A 15,730-nucleotide genomic window follows, 5' to 3' on the forward strand; every position below is an offset into this window, starting at 1 on the left:
ATTTTAATCACTAAACGTGTAAAGTACTCCCTGAGCTGAGGGGTAACTTGCCTGTCTGGCAGCAGTCGCAGGCTGTTACCCATTAGTGGAACAACTACTAAATGTGACGCAGCGCACATTTTACTGACATACTATTGTGAGTATTTTCATGCTGATTCTCTCCCCAAATGCTTTAAAAGTAAATACATAATTACAGTTATTTTTTTTTTCCTCTCTCTCCTCTCCGAAATAGAAAACTGAAAAAGAAGCAGTGGAGTTTTTCCTTGCAGCAGATGTTAGCATGCATCTGGCTCTGGATTAGCTTTAGGAGCGTGGTGGTTTAGTAATTGCCAGAGAAGGCAAAATTGGTCTGCAGGTATATAAACTTGAGCTATTTAAAAACAATAAATTCACACAGCTGGGTCTTTTTAAGGGTATTTCCTGCTAGTTAAAGCAAGAGCCCACAGCTTTATGCTATGAGGACTCTCAGGTGTCTGTGCTCAAATCCTCCCCAGCCAGGGCGTATTAGCAGCCGACAGCAGAGGTGGTGCCACCAGCTCTCCCCCAGGCACCGCGTGGTGGGCAGCAGCGTCTCCTCGTCGATGAGCTCAGGTTTTATTTGGAGGGGTGTTGTTACTGGCCACGCGTGCAGGAGGTACGTCTGCTGACAGCGCCCAGCACCTCCCTGTGTGCAGGCCCCTGGTGCAGACCTTCCCACGGGAGAGGATCACTGCCGGGAGAGCACTGGGGGGGTCTGTGGGCTGCGTTTCTCTTCTGTTAACCTGGATAACCCCCCCGCGCTCCCAGGCACCCATCCAGCCCATGGGCATCCATCAGCAGCGGGAAGGTGTCCTCGGGCAATGCCCTCCTGCTACGGAGACTTAAAATATGCAGCAAAACAAAGATCTGTTTTTGTTTTCATTTTCCTCCTGTATTGTCTGTTATTGTACAAAAGGCTTCAATTTAAAATTAACAGGAGTGATAGCCAGTTAATGTGGTACAGTGGGAGGCCGGAGTTTCTGTTGCTATGGCAATGGAGTTCGGCTCATTTGTTTTGTAGATGAGTAATTACTACGCAATTAGAGTAGGCTAAAAATAAAGGGGCCTTTTGTTCCCTGTTACTCATTAATATTAATAAAAGACCTGTCCGGGCTGTGGTAAACAATTAATGCAGATGTGGTCGCCCATGGTAAAAGTAGCAACAGCTTTCGTGTTACCCAGCACGAGGTGAAAGCGCCGGCGTCGCCTGGCTCGGCGCTTCCTTCATTTTAAGCAGAAAAATTATTAGAGAGAGGTCTGCGCTAGCACAGCATCACGAGCTTTAGCCCTTATTTGCCAGTTGGATGGATGGTAATAAGTGTTAAAGCTTAATGTGCAGACACAGACAGCGGGTACAGCGCTGGGGTCAGATGCTGCGAAACAGCGAGCAGCCGCAGCCCTCCGAGTTGTGTGCGAGAGAAGCGCGATGGCGGCAGTTCCCTGATGCAGAAATCTCTTCATTTATCCCCCCTAGCCCGGCGTTGCCCGAGGGAGGGCGCAGGGCCGTGCCGGTGGGCAGCACCGGCTGGGGATGCCGCGGTGCAGGGGCTGCTCCACTGCAGAGCCAGGGCTCCAGCAAAGCGCTTGCCCGAAAACCCGAGCAGGTGAAAGTGCGAGTGCGGTGCTGCTGAAATGGCGCCGGTGCAGCACGTTACAAACATCGAGTGCCAAAAAAGAGTGGAAGAAAACAATCCCAAGCATTTGATGCGAAGTATGTAAACGTGAAAGCACACCAGATTTTAAATTAACTGTAAAACCAGTTAAATTGACAGAGAAACCTGTTAGGGAGATGACTAACGGGACAGAGTTTACCTCCCTGTTTTATTTGTCTCAACGCAGCCGGTGAGCATCCCTCGCCCATGGGGAGGGCGAGCGGAGCAGCGCAGAGGTGGGCCATGGCCGGCCTGGTGGGACGGGTGCCGTGGGGCGGTCACCCCCCTCCCCGCAGCCCCAGGGTGCTCCGCACCCCTGGAAACGAGCGCCAGTAAGGTGGAACCTCTGCAACGGGCAGCAGAGGCACCCGAGTGCCCCCGGCCCAAAACCCTCCAGCGCTGTGCTGGGAGGTGGGTTGCGGACGGTCGGGAACCACATCCCTCCCAAACTGTTTAACTAATGGAGGGAAACGTAGCACAGCCTTTGTAAGGTCGACATTTGTTTGTTGTTAAGGATCTAATTAGAAACATGAGAGGGAGCTGAATGGCTGCTTGCTCGGCTAATTAGCGACATGCACGAAGACCACTTTGAACTTCAAGGACACAAAGCTATTAGCGCTTACATCAAAAATGGATTAAACTTCTGTGCTTTTATAATGATTAAAGATGAGCTGCTCAAGAGGAAATCCTTTTGTAAGGCTGTGACAAGAGCTGGCTCCCTGATTGCAGCTTCTACAGGCGAAGCTTTGTGTGGCCTCCGTGTAGCACTCGGCCCGGCGCGAGAGTGACACTGCTAACTTGCAATATGGAAAATGTGATTAGGCAATAAATATTGAGCGTTCGCAAAAAATTGCAGCCAAGCTGGAAAGCGCATTTAGTTGTCCTGCTCTGTAACTGCAGGACTTTTAGAAAAGCTGGCCTTGAGGACCTTGAATTTTGTGTCTTTTCTTCTGCAAATTGGTGCACATCATCAGCTTCCAGCCGTGGCGGGGGCTCAGGGTGCGTTCACCGCAGGGTTTGGCAGAAGCGGGTGCTGCTCCCGTGCCTGCAGCCTGCACGAGAGGGACGGCGGTGGGTTTTTAAAACACCTGCACCAGTTGAATTTTTAGCTGGCCCAAGCTTGTGGAAACGGCCCAGCTCTGGCTGTCTGCTCATCTAAGGCAGCTTAGGTGTCCGTGCCGCCTGCTCAGCATCCGCGCTGGGGCTGGAGCAGACGTCCCCGTGCTGCACTGCGAAGGGAGGGCGATGGGGCCACGTCAGGAGCAGTTGCCGCAAGGTCCCAATTGCCATTATCGCCCCGCCATGTCCGGCTCGGTTCCTCACGGCTCGGTTCCTCACAGCTCGGGCTGCTGCCAGGCGCGGGTCCGAGGGGTGTGAATTACTGTCAGCAGCCCCGCGCCGGGGCCGGGGGCCGGCGGCAGCCCCCCCTCCCCGTGCTCTGCTCACTTCCAGCGGTAATTGCTGAGCCGGGAACCTGCTCACCACCCACTGCTTTCTGTCGTTATCCCTGCGATATTTTGATGTGTGAAGCCGTTTCCAAAGGGGCTGCAGAGGCAGAACAACCTTTTAAAGTGTGACTGCAGATAGAAAATAACGTACAAATAGTACCTTGTTATGGCAGATAGCTGCTCTCAGTGTCTCTTGGCCTCATCACCACTTATTTTACTGATGAGCCTGACAGTTGTTTTATTTTATTTTTTTCCCTGCAGGGCCAATATAGCTGCAGGGGAGGGACAACCACTGCCACTAACCCCGGGCTGTCTGGCTGCTCCCCGTCACAGAGCCATGGCAGGGGCAGCGGGGACGGCACAAAGCTCGCGGTTTGATTTTCCAGAGTCAGGACTGAACCGGCTGTCATAAGCAAAATATCTATGGCTCTTAATGCTCGCAGAGGAGCTCTGTCTGCCACGGGCTTCTTACAGAGAGCTGTTTGCTTTTCAAGTCTGCTTGGGAAGAGCCGGAGCGAAGTGCTGCGCTTTGCAGGTCCCCGCCAGAGATGTACTAAATGGCACCTCTAATTGTAACACTGGGGTTATTTGTTTTTCTGGTTTCTCTCCCACTTTCTCTTTCAGCTAGTTGGGAGCTGTTTGTATGTTGTTACTCTCCAGAATATCCGTGTGTTTCCAGCTCATTATTTCTGAGATGTTTTTGAGTTTGAGCATTGATCTGAATTTGAGGTGTGCCGCGTGCTGCCTCAGACATAAAACAACACTGTATGTAAAAACACAGAGACAAGAAAGTGATGCTTCTGATAGTTCATCCTGACCGCAAACAAATGTATTTGTGCCTCTAGCTGGAGCTGTGTGCAGTGATTGGTATAGAAAAAAAGACCCTGATTGTGAGCATTTAATTCTCAGTGCTGTGCCCGTGCACTCTTGCAGCCTGAAATAGGCAACCCAGAACGAGGAGCACTGACGTCTTATTTCAGGCTGGCATTAATTTGTACATCCAGTCTTGGGCAAATCACATCTTGGTTGTTAGCATCTCTGAAAAGCAACATACAAGCTCCTATTAACTTCAGCTGCGAATGCACAAAGAATTGGCTTTGGCCAGACTATCTGTAACATGGGTGCAGTGCTGGCTAATGATATTTATAAGGCTCTAAGCACTAATGATGTAAGATTTGCATGTGGTGCTGAAGTTTTCCCGCAGTCCATACTGTGGCTGGTTATTTAAAGTATCAGCGTCACACTGTGACTGCTGGGCTGTTCGTCACGCACGCGACAACGTGGCCATTAGTGCTCATGCTTCAGGACACACGGGCTCCCCAAGGAAGGGCACGATCTTCCCTGCTCCAGTCGCCACGGTTTTACTGTAATGTCCTTGCAGCGTTTGTGCTTGGGTTGTTGCAAAGGCAGTAACAGCAGGCTTGAACGCTTGGGTAACAGGTGATACTCCTTCCGTGAAAATCTTCGCTTAAAATCCAGCGGTAAATCCCGAGTGACTCAAATTAAATGCCTCCAGACTGCGGTGTAGTTCCCTGTCCCAGCTGGGCTGCTTGGGACCCCGCTTTGCAGCTCTGCTGACCCCGTCGCAGGCAGAGGGACAGGCGGCAGTGCGTGCGAATAAATACCGTCGGCGTGGTGCTGCCGACGGGACTGGGGTGCCTGCTCTCCGTGGGCTCAGCCCGCCGGGCTGCTGCCAAGCGGCACCTCCCTGCCCTGTGCCCCCGTCCCCTGCCCCTTTCCATCCCTGCCGGCAGCACTCAGTGCTGTTATATCATTTACTCCTTCGAGCTGGAAGATGATGTTTGCAGCATGTTATATGAATTTTTCATAAAGACAGAAAAACAGCCTCATCTTGTGAGCTTTGAGTCTTGGTAGTGGGTAATGGCTTTGATTTAAAGCATTTTGTCTTAATGATAGTTATATTGGAAATTTCCTGCTGCTTTCAAGCACGTGTAGTTATTATCATAAACACTGATGGTAGAAATGCCTGCCAAATTGTGCATGGCTGTTTATGGTAGATGAGAGAGTCATCCAGAAATTAGAGCGCTGGCTCAACAAGTTGTCGAGAAGGCTGGTTGTACGGAGAGGCACCCGGGGCCGGCAGGACAAGGCAGGAGCGAGGAGGGCCTCCGAGGAAAGAAGTGCTGGGGATGACAAGCACTGGGTGTAGAAGATGCTCGGTGTGAGATTAAAAATTAATTTCTGATGAGAAGGAGCCGCTTTAGAGAAACTGAGGAGTACAGGGGGAGGGCAGCGCCTTCCCAGGCAGAGCACTCGGGATGAGGAGACCTCTCCAGGAGGTGCAGGTGGCGATCGAGTGCCGTGAGACAGGTCTCTGGGAGTGTTGGTTTAGTACTGACCAATGCACACGCGCAGCCGTGGTGTCCCAGCGTTACCCGCAGACACGTCCCTGCGGGGTGGAGGCAGGGGACATGGGTGCCTGCCGATGGGGAGAAGCTGGGGTGGCTCCAGCCAGCTCTGTTCTGCTCTCAGCTGCTCTCTCAAGTCCAAAATGTATTTCTGACTGTGATAACGATGCGCTGTATCTCATCCTGAAGTATCCTGCTTCTTCTCAAAGAGGAAATCCAGTAAATCGTGTGGTGGTTTCTTTCAAACATGAGGGTTTTCTTGCCTGTGCGCCATGGCTGGAAGGGCAGCCGTGAGGTTATCCAACCGCGTTTTTCACCGTTCTTCGCCTTTCTTTTGTATTCATATTTGTTATGTGTTAAAAAAAAAAAGCAAACCCCCAGTAGTTAATGGTGAAGAAACTGATGTGGGATCCAGTCCTCCCCTAGCAATGGTGTTTAAGTCTTTGGGGTTTGGTGCTGTAGGAGAGGGAAAGGTGTTGTCACCGAAGGCTCCACGTGGGCTGTGTGCGGCGGACCGCGGTCCCCGTGCAGTGCCTGTCTGACACCTCTGTACATATTTCACCAGGTTTGTTTCCTTTGAAATACAACGAACTTCAGTGGTGCTTAGAAGCGTTGTTTTGTCATCACCTCTAATTTACTAGGCCCTCAGGAACTGACCATCAGACCAATACCACGCAAGTTCTCCTTGTAGGACAGTAATGTCAAAATCCTTACATTTCTTCTCCCTTTCCCTCCCTCTTTCCCCTCGTCATTCATGGCTGAATTGAGTTTATTTGGGTGGGATTCCAGCATCCGACTTGTTGTGCTTTACCCAGCTGCCCTCCCCACCCCTGCAGCGAGGCGTTTGGATCCTCGTTAGTGTAATATGTCGGTCGCTAAGGCAAATGTCATAATGAATCCTGACTTAGAAATTTCTCAAGAGTTCATCGAAAGAGAGTTTATCTTTTAGTGGTGACCTTTCTTGTTGAACGCGGATTAATGTATGAGCAGGGTCTGTGTTAACACGGCAGTTTGCAGGAGAAGGCACTTGATAAGGGAGCTCCAGCGAGCTCCATCCCTGCTCCCAGCGGAGCGTTTTGTAGCACTGAGCCTCCTGCCTCTGCATGAACCCAGGCTGCCGGCTGCCTTTGGGGCTCCAGCTCTCGGCCTCTTGATATAAATCACTTGTTGTCTGAACGTTGCGTTGAGAAGCGTCTTACACATATGTTAAATGTGGATAAAGACGGCTCTGCTAAAGGATGCCGAGATGAGGTAGTAATAAAATAGCCTTGCTCGCTGAAGCTCTGTCTTGAGGTTATGGATGCATTTTAAAATTCTCTCCAAATTCACAATTATTTTAGCAGAAAGACTTTCAGTAGGTTCTCTGTTGAGGAGATGCAGCTTGAGCAGAGGAGAGGGTGCAGCAAACATGCATGATTGCACCAAACATGTCCCTGAGACAAGACCCCGTGCGCGGGCGCATGCTGCAGCAGAGCAGTACCTGGGTTTTGCCATAGTAAAACCTGACCGCTGTAAATACTAAACACCGGCAGTGGTTTGTGGCAAGGCACCGAGTCAAAGGTCCTTTTATCCGTTTCCAGCCCTGTCAGCAATGGCATTTCTTTGTCTCTTCCCACCACCTCTGGAAGATGGAGACAGTACCGATGATTGTTTTGACTCTCCCAACTCCACCATCGTGGACACTTTGCATTTTAAAAAAGCCTATTCTGGGGCTGCTTAATGAACCCACATTTGCTTCAATATCTTGTGCCCCATCTCACTTTCCCTTGCTGCTTTCAGTGCTCCCCAAGCCACCACGGCGCTGGGCAGGGTAGAGCAGGTAGAGACTGTCCATCTGGCCTGCAGGCAAACGTTCACTTACTGATAAAATTCACAGGCTTAGAGTCTTTTCCGTAAGAAAAACCACAGCAAATTCAAAGTGAAGCAAACACTACATTAAATTCCTTGTTCCCATCTCTTGGCTGCTGTCTCCTGATCTCCGTGGGCATTAGGAAGGAGCTTCTGTAACCCAGAGGGTTGCTGTGCGGCTGAAGAAGATAAAAGTTGGTTAGCTGTGACTTACAGACACACGTAATCTTTTCTTTATCTCTCCTGACCTTGAACTGTCACAGGGCTTCCCGGTGACACTTGGGATTGTAAATTATGTGCAGGGAAGGCCTTGACTTGGAGGCACTTAGGTACAACCTCAGAGCTGCGAGAATGTCCAGTTCAGGATGGTTTCCTGTGCAATTGGTTGGTCAATTGGACCTGAACCCTTCGGAACATGTTGGAAACGGGCACTTTGACTTCCTGGATGCTGGCGGTCTTTGGAAGGGGAGGAGATGGCCCTGCCGACCCCCAGGCAATGCTGATTCAGTCTGATGGGTGCTCCCGGCAAACCAAAGTCAGGAGATACTTGGTCAGTTTGGCCAGTACCTCTGGTGGCACCAGGCACTAGGTTGAGCTTTGCTCCTGGTCCCCACTGACTGACATCAAGACATGGTCAGTGGTTCCCTCTCCTGGGACAGCGCAATCGCCTGCCAGTTTTTCAGCAACGTGCTTCCGAACGTCTGCCCTTAATTATTTCCCGTCCTGACCGCAGGATGTCGGTGGCTGGGGGGGACGTCTCAGATTCCTTCCAGCCTGCAAGGCATCAATCTTAGTGCTCTGCGATTCCCGCAGCTCGCAGCAGCCGTGTGTCGTGGACAGCTTCTGCCTCCTCCGGCGACTGAGCCGACATGAGGAACTTTGTCATAAAGATACATGTCTCCAAGGAATCTTAAATTTTCTTTGAGGACTTGAAAGAGTATCTGGAGCCTGGAGGGTTTTGGGGGGAGGGGTTCTTCTTCATATTAGTCTCAGATTGTTCCAGGTTTGTGTAAAACAAATTTGTTTCCAGGTATTTCTTACCAGAACGCATCACATTTTGCACGTCGGGAAAGTCGTTCAAGGTCCCTTTGCTGTTGTTTCAAAGCGATGGTAAAAGCGCCTCTGGCTCCAGGTGAGCTTATGTGCTGCTATTGTAAGAAGACAAATATTTAGCAACTCACCATGGCTGAGTGAATCGTTAAAATACGGCCTTCTGAGGAGTGCTTAGCCTCCTGGTAATTACAAGAGCTTTTCTGTTTCATTTATTGGGTCGGGAGCAAAGTGTCAGCTCTGTGAAAGCTTCCAGCCCTCTCTACAGCGTGCTCCGGGCAGCTGTTGAGCAGGCGGAGCGGAGCGGTGCCGGGGCATCCCCGGGCTCCGCACGGCAGTCCCCGGCGATGGAGCGGCAGGCGTGCTTTCGGTGTTCCCCTTTTCCCACAGGCACTCCTGTGAGCAGTGTGGAGTGGTCAGCTGATGCTCAGGGGGTAGAAAGTCACCTTTTTCTTACATTAAATACTCACAGTCAGAAGGACTTTTGAATAACCAGTGGCCAGCTCTTTCTGCAGGTATGAAAACCAGTGTTTCCAGTCTTCGTAGAGATGTAAATGGCAGTGGCCGGGGTGGGATGTATGGGGGCACAGAGCCTCTCACCATGGCTCCTCAGTCTCCGTTTGCAAGGTTTCAGGACGCGGCAAAGCGTGTCCCCTTGTCACCCGTGCATAGTTCTGTGGTTGCGGGTCAATGATGCAGAACTCTCCCTCTGGTTGCCACGGTGGGCGTCTGTCTGTCCTGTTAGCCACGGCATCGCCACGGCCCATCGGCGCATGGCGTGCGCTGCTCCTGCCCGCCGCGGATGTGACGGCGGGTGGCTCTGGGCATCGCATGGGCAGTTGCCCGGGGCCGAGGCCAGTCCCTGCCCCTGGCCCCGAGGCGGTGGGGTGCGATGGGCTCCCCTGGCCCTGCCAACGGGGTTTGTTGGGAGTATTTTACTGACAGGATCCCTCCTCGCCTTACCGTGTCCCTCTGCCGCGCTCCTGCCTTTGCTCGGAGCAGCCAACTGGGTTTTCTGTGTGCCTTGGCAGTAAAGCTCACATCCATTTTATTGAAGCAGAAGGAAGAAAAGGGAAAAAAAAGTGCTAGCTTACAGTAATAAAGGGCTTTTGAACATCTCAGCTGGATATTTTTCTTCGTGAGTGAGAAGGCCAAATGTTATCTTGACATTTAATCTTTAATAATAAAAAAGGCGCTTTGTTTGCCAGTGAATTCCAAAAACTGTTTACTCTCTCATGCCTTATTTCTTTTAACTTGCTAGCTTAGATGTCCTACTTACTCTCCCCTGCTACCGGTTCAGAGCTGCATTAAATCGTTTATTTTATAAAATTTACTTTCCTGTCATTGCAGAGCCGACAGCTGCCGGGTTGACTTTTTTGGACCGGTTAATTCATTCATTTGAAAACGGGGGGGAGACACGCATCTCGGGAGGGCGGTGCAGGGGGAAGGGGCCAGGGCAGGAGAGGTGGTGGCCCAGCAGCAAGCCCAGGCTGAGCCCACCGCAGCCCACATAAGGTGCTGCCGAAGCCTTCCCTGGGGCTGCCCTCGGCGGGTGAGCGGGGCTTTCTCCCGGGCTCGTCTCCATCCCCAGTAAAACCCTGCGGTGGGTGAGCGCGGCTCTGACCTGCGGGCTAGCGGCCGAGGGTTACTGCAGGCTATCAAACTTTATAAACCCTTTTTAGTGCTTAATGAAGATACGTGGGAAGTCGCAGCCAGAGGAAAAGGCTGAAGAAATCTTGGCGCGGGCTCGAACGTGGAGGTGATGGGCTGTGCCGTGGGTCGGGTGCCCGGTCGTACTGGTACCCGCGGTGCCCGACTGGGGCTCCTGGGGAGGCTGCGGTGTTCGCCACCACCGCTGGGCTTGAGCAGCGCGCTCAGCCCCGGTCACCGGGAGGCTGGCGGCCAGCCGTTAGCCATTTGCAGTGTGTGCCTCGGTGCTGCCGGTACCCGCTGGCAGCGGGGATGCGGTGGGGATGCGGTGAGACGCTAGTGGGTGCGGGCAGGCAAGTCTCCGTGTGCTCCCGAAGGACCTTGCGAGTACCACCCGGGTGTAGCGCCAGCTTCCCGCAAGCCATTTCCATCCAGCTCCTCCTAGTCCGCTAACTTTTCTTTTGCATTGAAACTTCTTACTCATAAATTTTACATCCAAGAGCAACCTGTGAGAAATGCCAGAAGCCTGATCATCTAACATGCTTTAATATCTAAATTTATTCTTTAGTATCATTCTTATTTACATTGTTTTTCTGTCTCAAAAAAAAAATAAAGGGAGGAAAAAAATAAAATTTTCTTTTACTTCCACATTAGGAGGTGAGTTGTCATACACCCTCTGGAATTCTTTTTTGCTTTTGATCTTTATTTATTTGTTTAATTTTGGTTGATGTCCCAAGCATGGTTTTGGAGACGAAGGTAGGTCTTCGCTCTCCAAATCAAAAGGAAAAAAACTAAATAAAAAACACTCAACTTGGTCATACTAAAAAAAGAAAAAAATTCCAAACTGTTCCATTCCATACCATTTAAAGAAAAAAAAAAATCAACTATTGAACTATTTCTACAGCTTACTGATTCAAAAGGGCGGGTTTTTTTTCAAAAGTATCGAATGGATCCAAAAACGATTTTCCTAGACGCGATTGAAGTTATTTGCTGTCAACATTTTAATATCAATATTACCACAATGTGTAGTCTCAAACTAGTTCCTTTGTAGTTTGCATGGGATGTGAATGCTGTCTCGGCGTGCCCAGACCTAGAGAACTTGTTACTACTGCATGAGCATCAAGTCAGATGTTGAAAAATATCTATTATATTTTGTGATAATTTGGTGAAAATGAGCACCTCCAGTCTCTGGTTGCAGTAGTGTGTTGAATGATTGTTCTTTTTTTTTTATATATATCCATATATATATTTTTGGAGCTCTAAGCTTCGTAGTAGTACGGGCTGACTCTTATCCAGTACTTGCTCTCCTATCGCATGGCCTTGGTTAAGTGTTAGAAGTTGGGCCTAGGCTGTTTATTCTGGTGTTTGGCTTTGTAATAACGGTGCATGCCCGGCGTCTGGCCTCATACCCAGCTTTATTCTCTGCACACCAGTCTTGAATAGCTACAGTGCTCAACCGAATTTTGGCGCACCCGCTTCCCCGGCAGGCTCCAACCCAGCCCGACCCGGAGGCTTCCCCGGGGCCAACAGCCCAGGGCCCGTCGCGGACCTCTCCGGCACGGCCAGCCAAGACTCCGGCGTGGGTAACTACATAAGCGCCGCCAGCCCGCAGCCGGGCTCCGGCTTCGGCCACGGGATCGCCGTAAGTACCGCGTGTGGGCACCAGAGCCACCGCCTCCGCTTGTCGGTCAAGGGGAGGGGCGGGGGTCATTGTTTAATGATGTTGGGAGGGGGGAGTTGTTGGGGTTTTTTTTTTGTTAATTTTGACCTGACGGCAAGCGTGGCGCCTTACTGCCGTAGCCTGCTAGAGCTGTCCCCGACCCACTGGAGCTGCACCACTCCAGTTCCCAACTTGGCTGGAAACGCTCGTCTGACGCCTTCTGCAGCCCAGACTCAACACATTTCCAAAGGAAATATTTAATAATGATGGGCTTTAAAGTTTCTGCTTATCTATACGGGCTTTGTATCAGCCCAACCACCCGTCCTGGCTGATACGCCCATTTGCAGATAACGCACCGGTCACTGCTCCCACCTAAACGAGCAAAAAGCAGCTCATTAATTGGGCCGGTGGGACCCCAGGGCTGCCCACAGCCACCCTGGCGAGGGGATGGCCATCCCGCCGCAGGGCTGTCCCGCTCCCCACCGCCCGTCCCTCTAACTGCAGCATCCCTGGGGACCGGGGTGGACGCTGGCGTTTGCTGACCACCTGGGTCACTTCCAGCCCGATACGGCATCGCTCAAAGTCCTTAAAATCTGCAGGTTATGAGTAAGTCGCTTCCGTTTTGTCGTCACGTCATTGGAGAAGTACCTCTTTAACGCGGCGTGGGTCTGCAGTCTCACTAATGATGGGCAACGGAGATTTGCTTAACAAAGCTGCATGCTGGTTTTCAGATCGCGCTGTGTCACCTGTGTGTGTTAGCATGAATGTGGTCGGACCTCTTTGGTGGCTGTCAGTCTCCCAAGCAGAAAAACTGCAAATGAAGTTGCTTCCCTATTTTTAGTAAAATGATGAGATTTATTTTTTTTTCCCCTCTGGTACGATGAACCTGGCAAAGTACAGAGGGCTCCCCCAAGATCCCTCAGACCGAGCAGAGAATTTCACTCTCTGACTGAATCGGATGAGTGGGGGGAGTGGCAGCGTAGTGCAGACAAAGTTCCTGAAATTGTTATTTCTATTGCATAAGCAACCAGTCCCCAGAAAGACAAAAAAGTCCCGCTGCCTCCGTTTGTGCCCTCCTGCTCAGTTCCCGTCCTGGTCCTGCCCCTCCGGCAGTCACACCGGGGACTTGACAGTCCCTTCGGATCAATTCTAGTACCAAACGCAGAATATTATTGCTCTGCTAAGAGCTACCGCAATATAAACTGCCATCTCTCACCACTTCCAACACCTCTTATTTCCATTTTTCACCTAAAGAAAAAGACCTGTTTGTTCTTGAAAACTTGGGCACTTTGGCCTCAGCGTCATCCCGATTTTTCAAGTAATAGGGGGGGAGGTATGAGCCTGGGGATCCGGATTTGTCTGCACTGACGCTTCTCCAGAGAACGATTTTGGATTTGACTTGCAGATTGGCAGCCTCTTAATTTCCCCCAATAACTGCAAAGAATCCCAGAGCTTTTTTTACGTATATATTTACTTAACACTCTCCATTTACTAACCCTGGTTTAAAAACAAAGAAGGGAAACCCCAAAGCTTATTTTTGCAACTGGGGGAATGAGAAGATTACGGTCTCGGAAAGGTAACCCTAGGGTCCAGCGCACCGAGTCCCCGCTGACCAGAAGAGCTCTCGGAAATACCTATTCATGCTGGCAACACAGTCTTTCAAGTCCTTTGATAATTTCTTGCCAAAATTAATAATCATCTGTTCCCATGTATAGAGCACTGATGAACTTAACAATTGTACAATTTTAGGGACCTTTGATTGCAACGGCTTTTACAAATGGATACCATTGAAACGTTACACATGGTTGGTTGCCATCTCACTTGGAGGTATTACAGTATATACCATTTGTACTTTGTGCTAAACTACCATCTCCCCTATATTTACTTTAAGTGAACAACTTTTTATCTTCATTTCGTCTTTCCTTGGCCTTTAATCATTCCTTTCTGTGATTTATGTTATTCAAATCAATCTCACGGGTTGGAAACTGGAAGACAGATCGGGAGCTAAACCCCCGAAAAGTCACATTTTCATATTCACGACACTCGGTGGCAATAATTCGGAGAGCCAAAAAACCCCGCAGAAAACCCAGCGATCCCAGAAACCTGCGGGGAAGGGCCCCAGTGCCAGCTGACAGCATCTCGACGGGGATTACAGATCTGCTACCAACGCGCCGGTCTAAAAATAGATGAGCCCCACTGCTTTCTTACACAGAAACCATCATTCTTAATTAAGTGCTATACCAAATATTACAGCTAAAAGATAACATTGTAACTAGTAACCATAGAGCAATTATCAAGATTAAAAAAAAAAAAAAATTAAACCTAAGCAAATTAAATTAAAGACATTACCTGAGTAATGCATCCTTGGATCGCTGCCAGTTTCCTACCCTTTGAACTAAGCTCCAGCTAATTAAATGTTTAAATTTTTTTATTGTTTTTTTGGCCTTTGGCATATTCATCTTTGCAAACAAGTATTCTTAGACCGAGAATAGAGTAGATTAGAGAAGTCAGTCAATGAAAAACGGAAGTTAGCCCCATTAAATGGCACGGGGTTGGCTCTAGAGCTCTGAGTCTGTACGGACAAATGTAATGGATGTGACAGATTTTATTTCTCTGCCTTTTGCCCGGCGCTGCCTGATCAACGTCACATGTTTTACTTTCAAAATCGGTGTATGAAATTAGAATTACAGTTAGTCGAGGGGCTGGGAACTGTGGAAAACATTTGGAGGCTTTAAATTATATAAAAACAGGTTTATACCTAAATACTAGTGGATAAAGGGGTTTTCTATTTACTCTTCATCTACCCACACACACCCAAGATTACCTGAAATTGTTCCCTCAATTGATTTGCTCCACCAAGTAGTATTTTTTATGGGAAAGAAAAAAAGTGGCATAAGCACTCTTGCTTTAATCCCGGTTATTATTTGCTCGTATCAGTGTATGTTCACAGATCAATTTGTCAGGATCCTTCACGTTCGCTGGGCCGTCAGCCTGTGTAATAACGAGGTGGTACACGGCGCCGGCTGGAGACCTGAGCAGAACATCATAATTCATGCTAATAACGCTGCGATGAAGGCAGCGTTCATCAGATTAATGTATTGTAATCATTTTACACTTACCACAACACATCAAACTGTAACCATCATTTACTGGCCAGTGTTAAGACTCAAACCATTAATGACTTAAAAACAGAAAGTGCTTTTAATGTTGCTCATTACTAATTAAAATAGATTTTGAGAGGAGGAAATGAGCCTTATTATTAATTCCTCAAGGACCGCTGAGTTGGAAACTCCTCCTGCGGCGGTGCACCCCGAGGCGTCGGGTCCCCCGGCGGACCCCGCTCCCCGCGGCACTGGGGTGGCGTGGGGCAGGGACCGGCCGGTCCCGCACGCCTCACCTTTGTTTGGGGACGGCTTGTGGAGGTCACCCCCAAAAAACGTGCACCCAGAGTGCATTCCTCGCCGCAGCCAGCCCTGCGAGCGGCCGCCCGCAGAACCAGTCCCCTAATATTTATTTCCACCTCAACGCTAAGCGGAGCGGTAGAAGCTGGAGCCGCCTTATAAAATAAATCATCACCACCGCAGTGTGCCCCCGTAGAAGTTGTTACCTTTCAAGTACTTTAGCCGTGCCTCCAGAAAAAAACTCATTTTACCGAAGCCTTGTAAATCCCCGGCGTAACAGTCGCCCGAGGAACAATTTTTCTCCCTCCGATATATCAAGTGGCATTTTATGGTGGCGAAAGCCGAGCAGCGCAGCGCTGACCCCGGCTCCAGGCTGAGCCGGCGCGCTGCTCCCCGCGGGGACGGAGCTGGACCCTGTGGGCAGCGCAGACCTTAAATCCACTCTCCCGCGGCGGCGGTGGCAGGACAGGCTCTGCATTCCAGCCGGGCAGCTCCACACTCACCCCTGGCGTGGATGGGAGCGCGCCGCGGCTTCGCACAGCGTTTGCCAACGCTTTTTTTGGGGGGGGGGGTTGTTAAAAATGCCAATTGAGCTCCATTAACTCGCGCTCTCCTCCGTGTCCCGTGTCCGCCT

General features: G+C 50.2%; 1 protein-coding gene across 1 annotated transcript in view; it reads left to right on the forward strand.

The window, feature by feature from the left end:
• Window positions 1-15,730, forward strand: part of MSI2 (musashi RNA-binding protein 2) — a 258,982-nt gene that overhangs the window by 241,748 nt on the left and 1,504 nt on the right. Inside the window, exons 10-11 of the mRNA XM_009881482.1 lie at window positions 11,469-11,677; window positions 13,445-13,522. Coding sequence (XP_009879784.1) covers window positions 11,469-11,677; window positions 13,445-13,486 — 251 coding nt within the window. The 3' untranslated portion in view covers window positions 13,487-13,522. The remainder of the gene's footprint in view (window positions 1-11,468; window positions 11,678-13,444; window positions 13,523-15,730) is intronic.

The sequence above is a fragment of the Charadrius vociferus genome, unplaced genomic scaffold (genome assembly GCF_000708025.1).
Source record: "Charadrius vociferus isolate BGI_N301 unplaced genomic scaffold, ASM70802v2 scaffold323, whole genome shotgun sequence".
NCBI lineage: Eukaryota > Metazoa > Chordata > Aves > Charadriiformes > Charadriidae > Charadrius > Charadrius vociferus.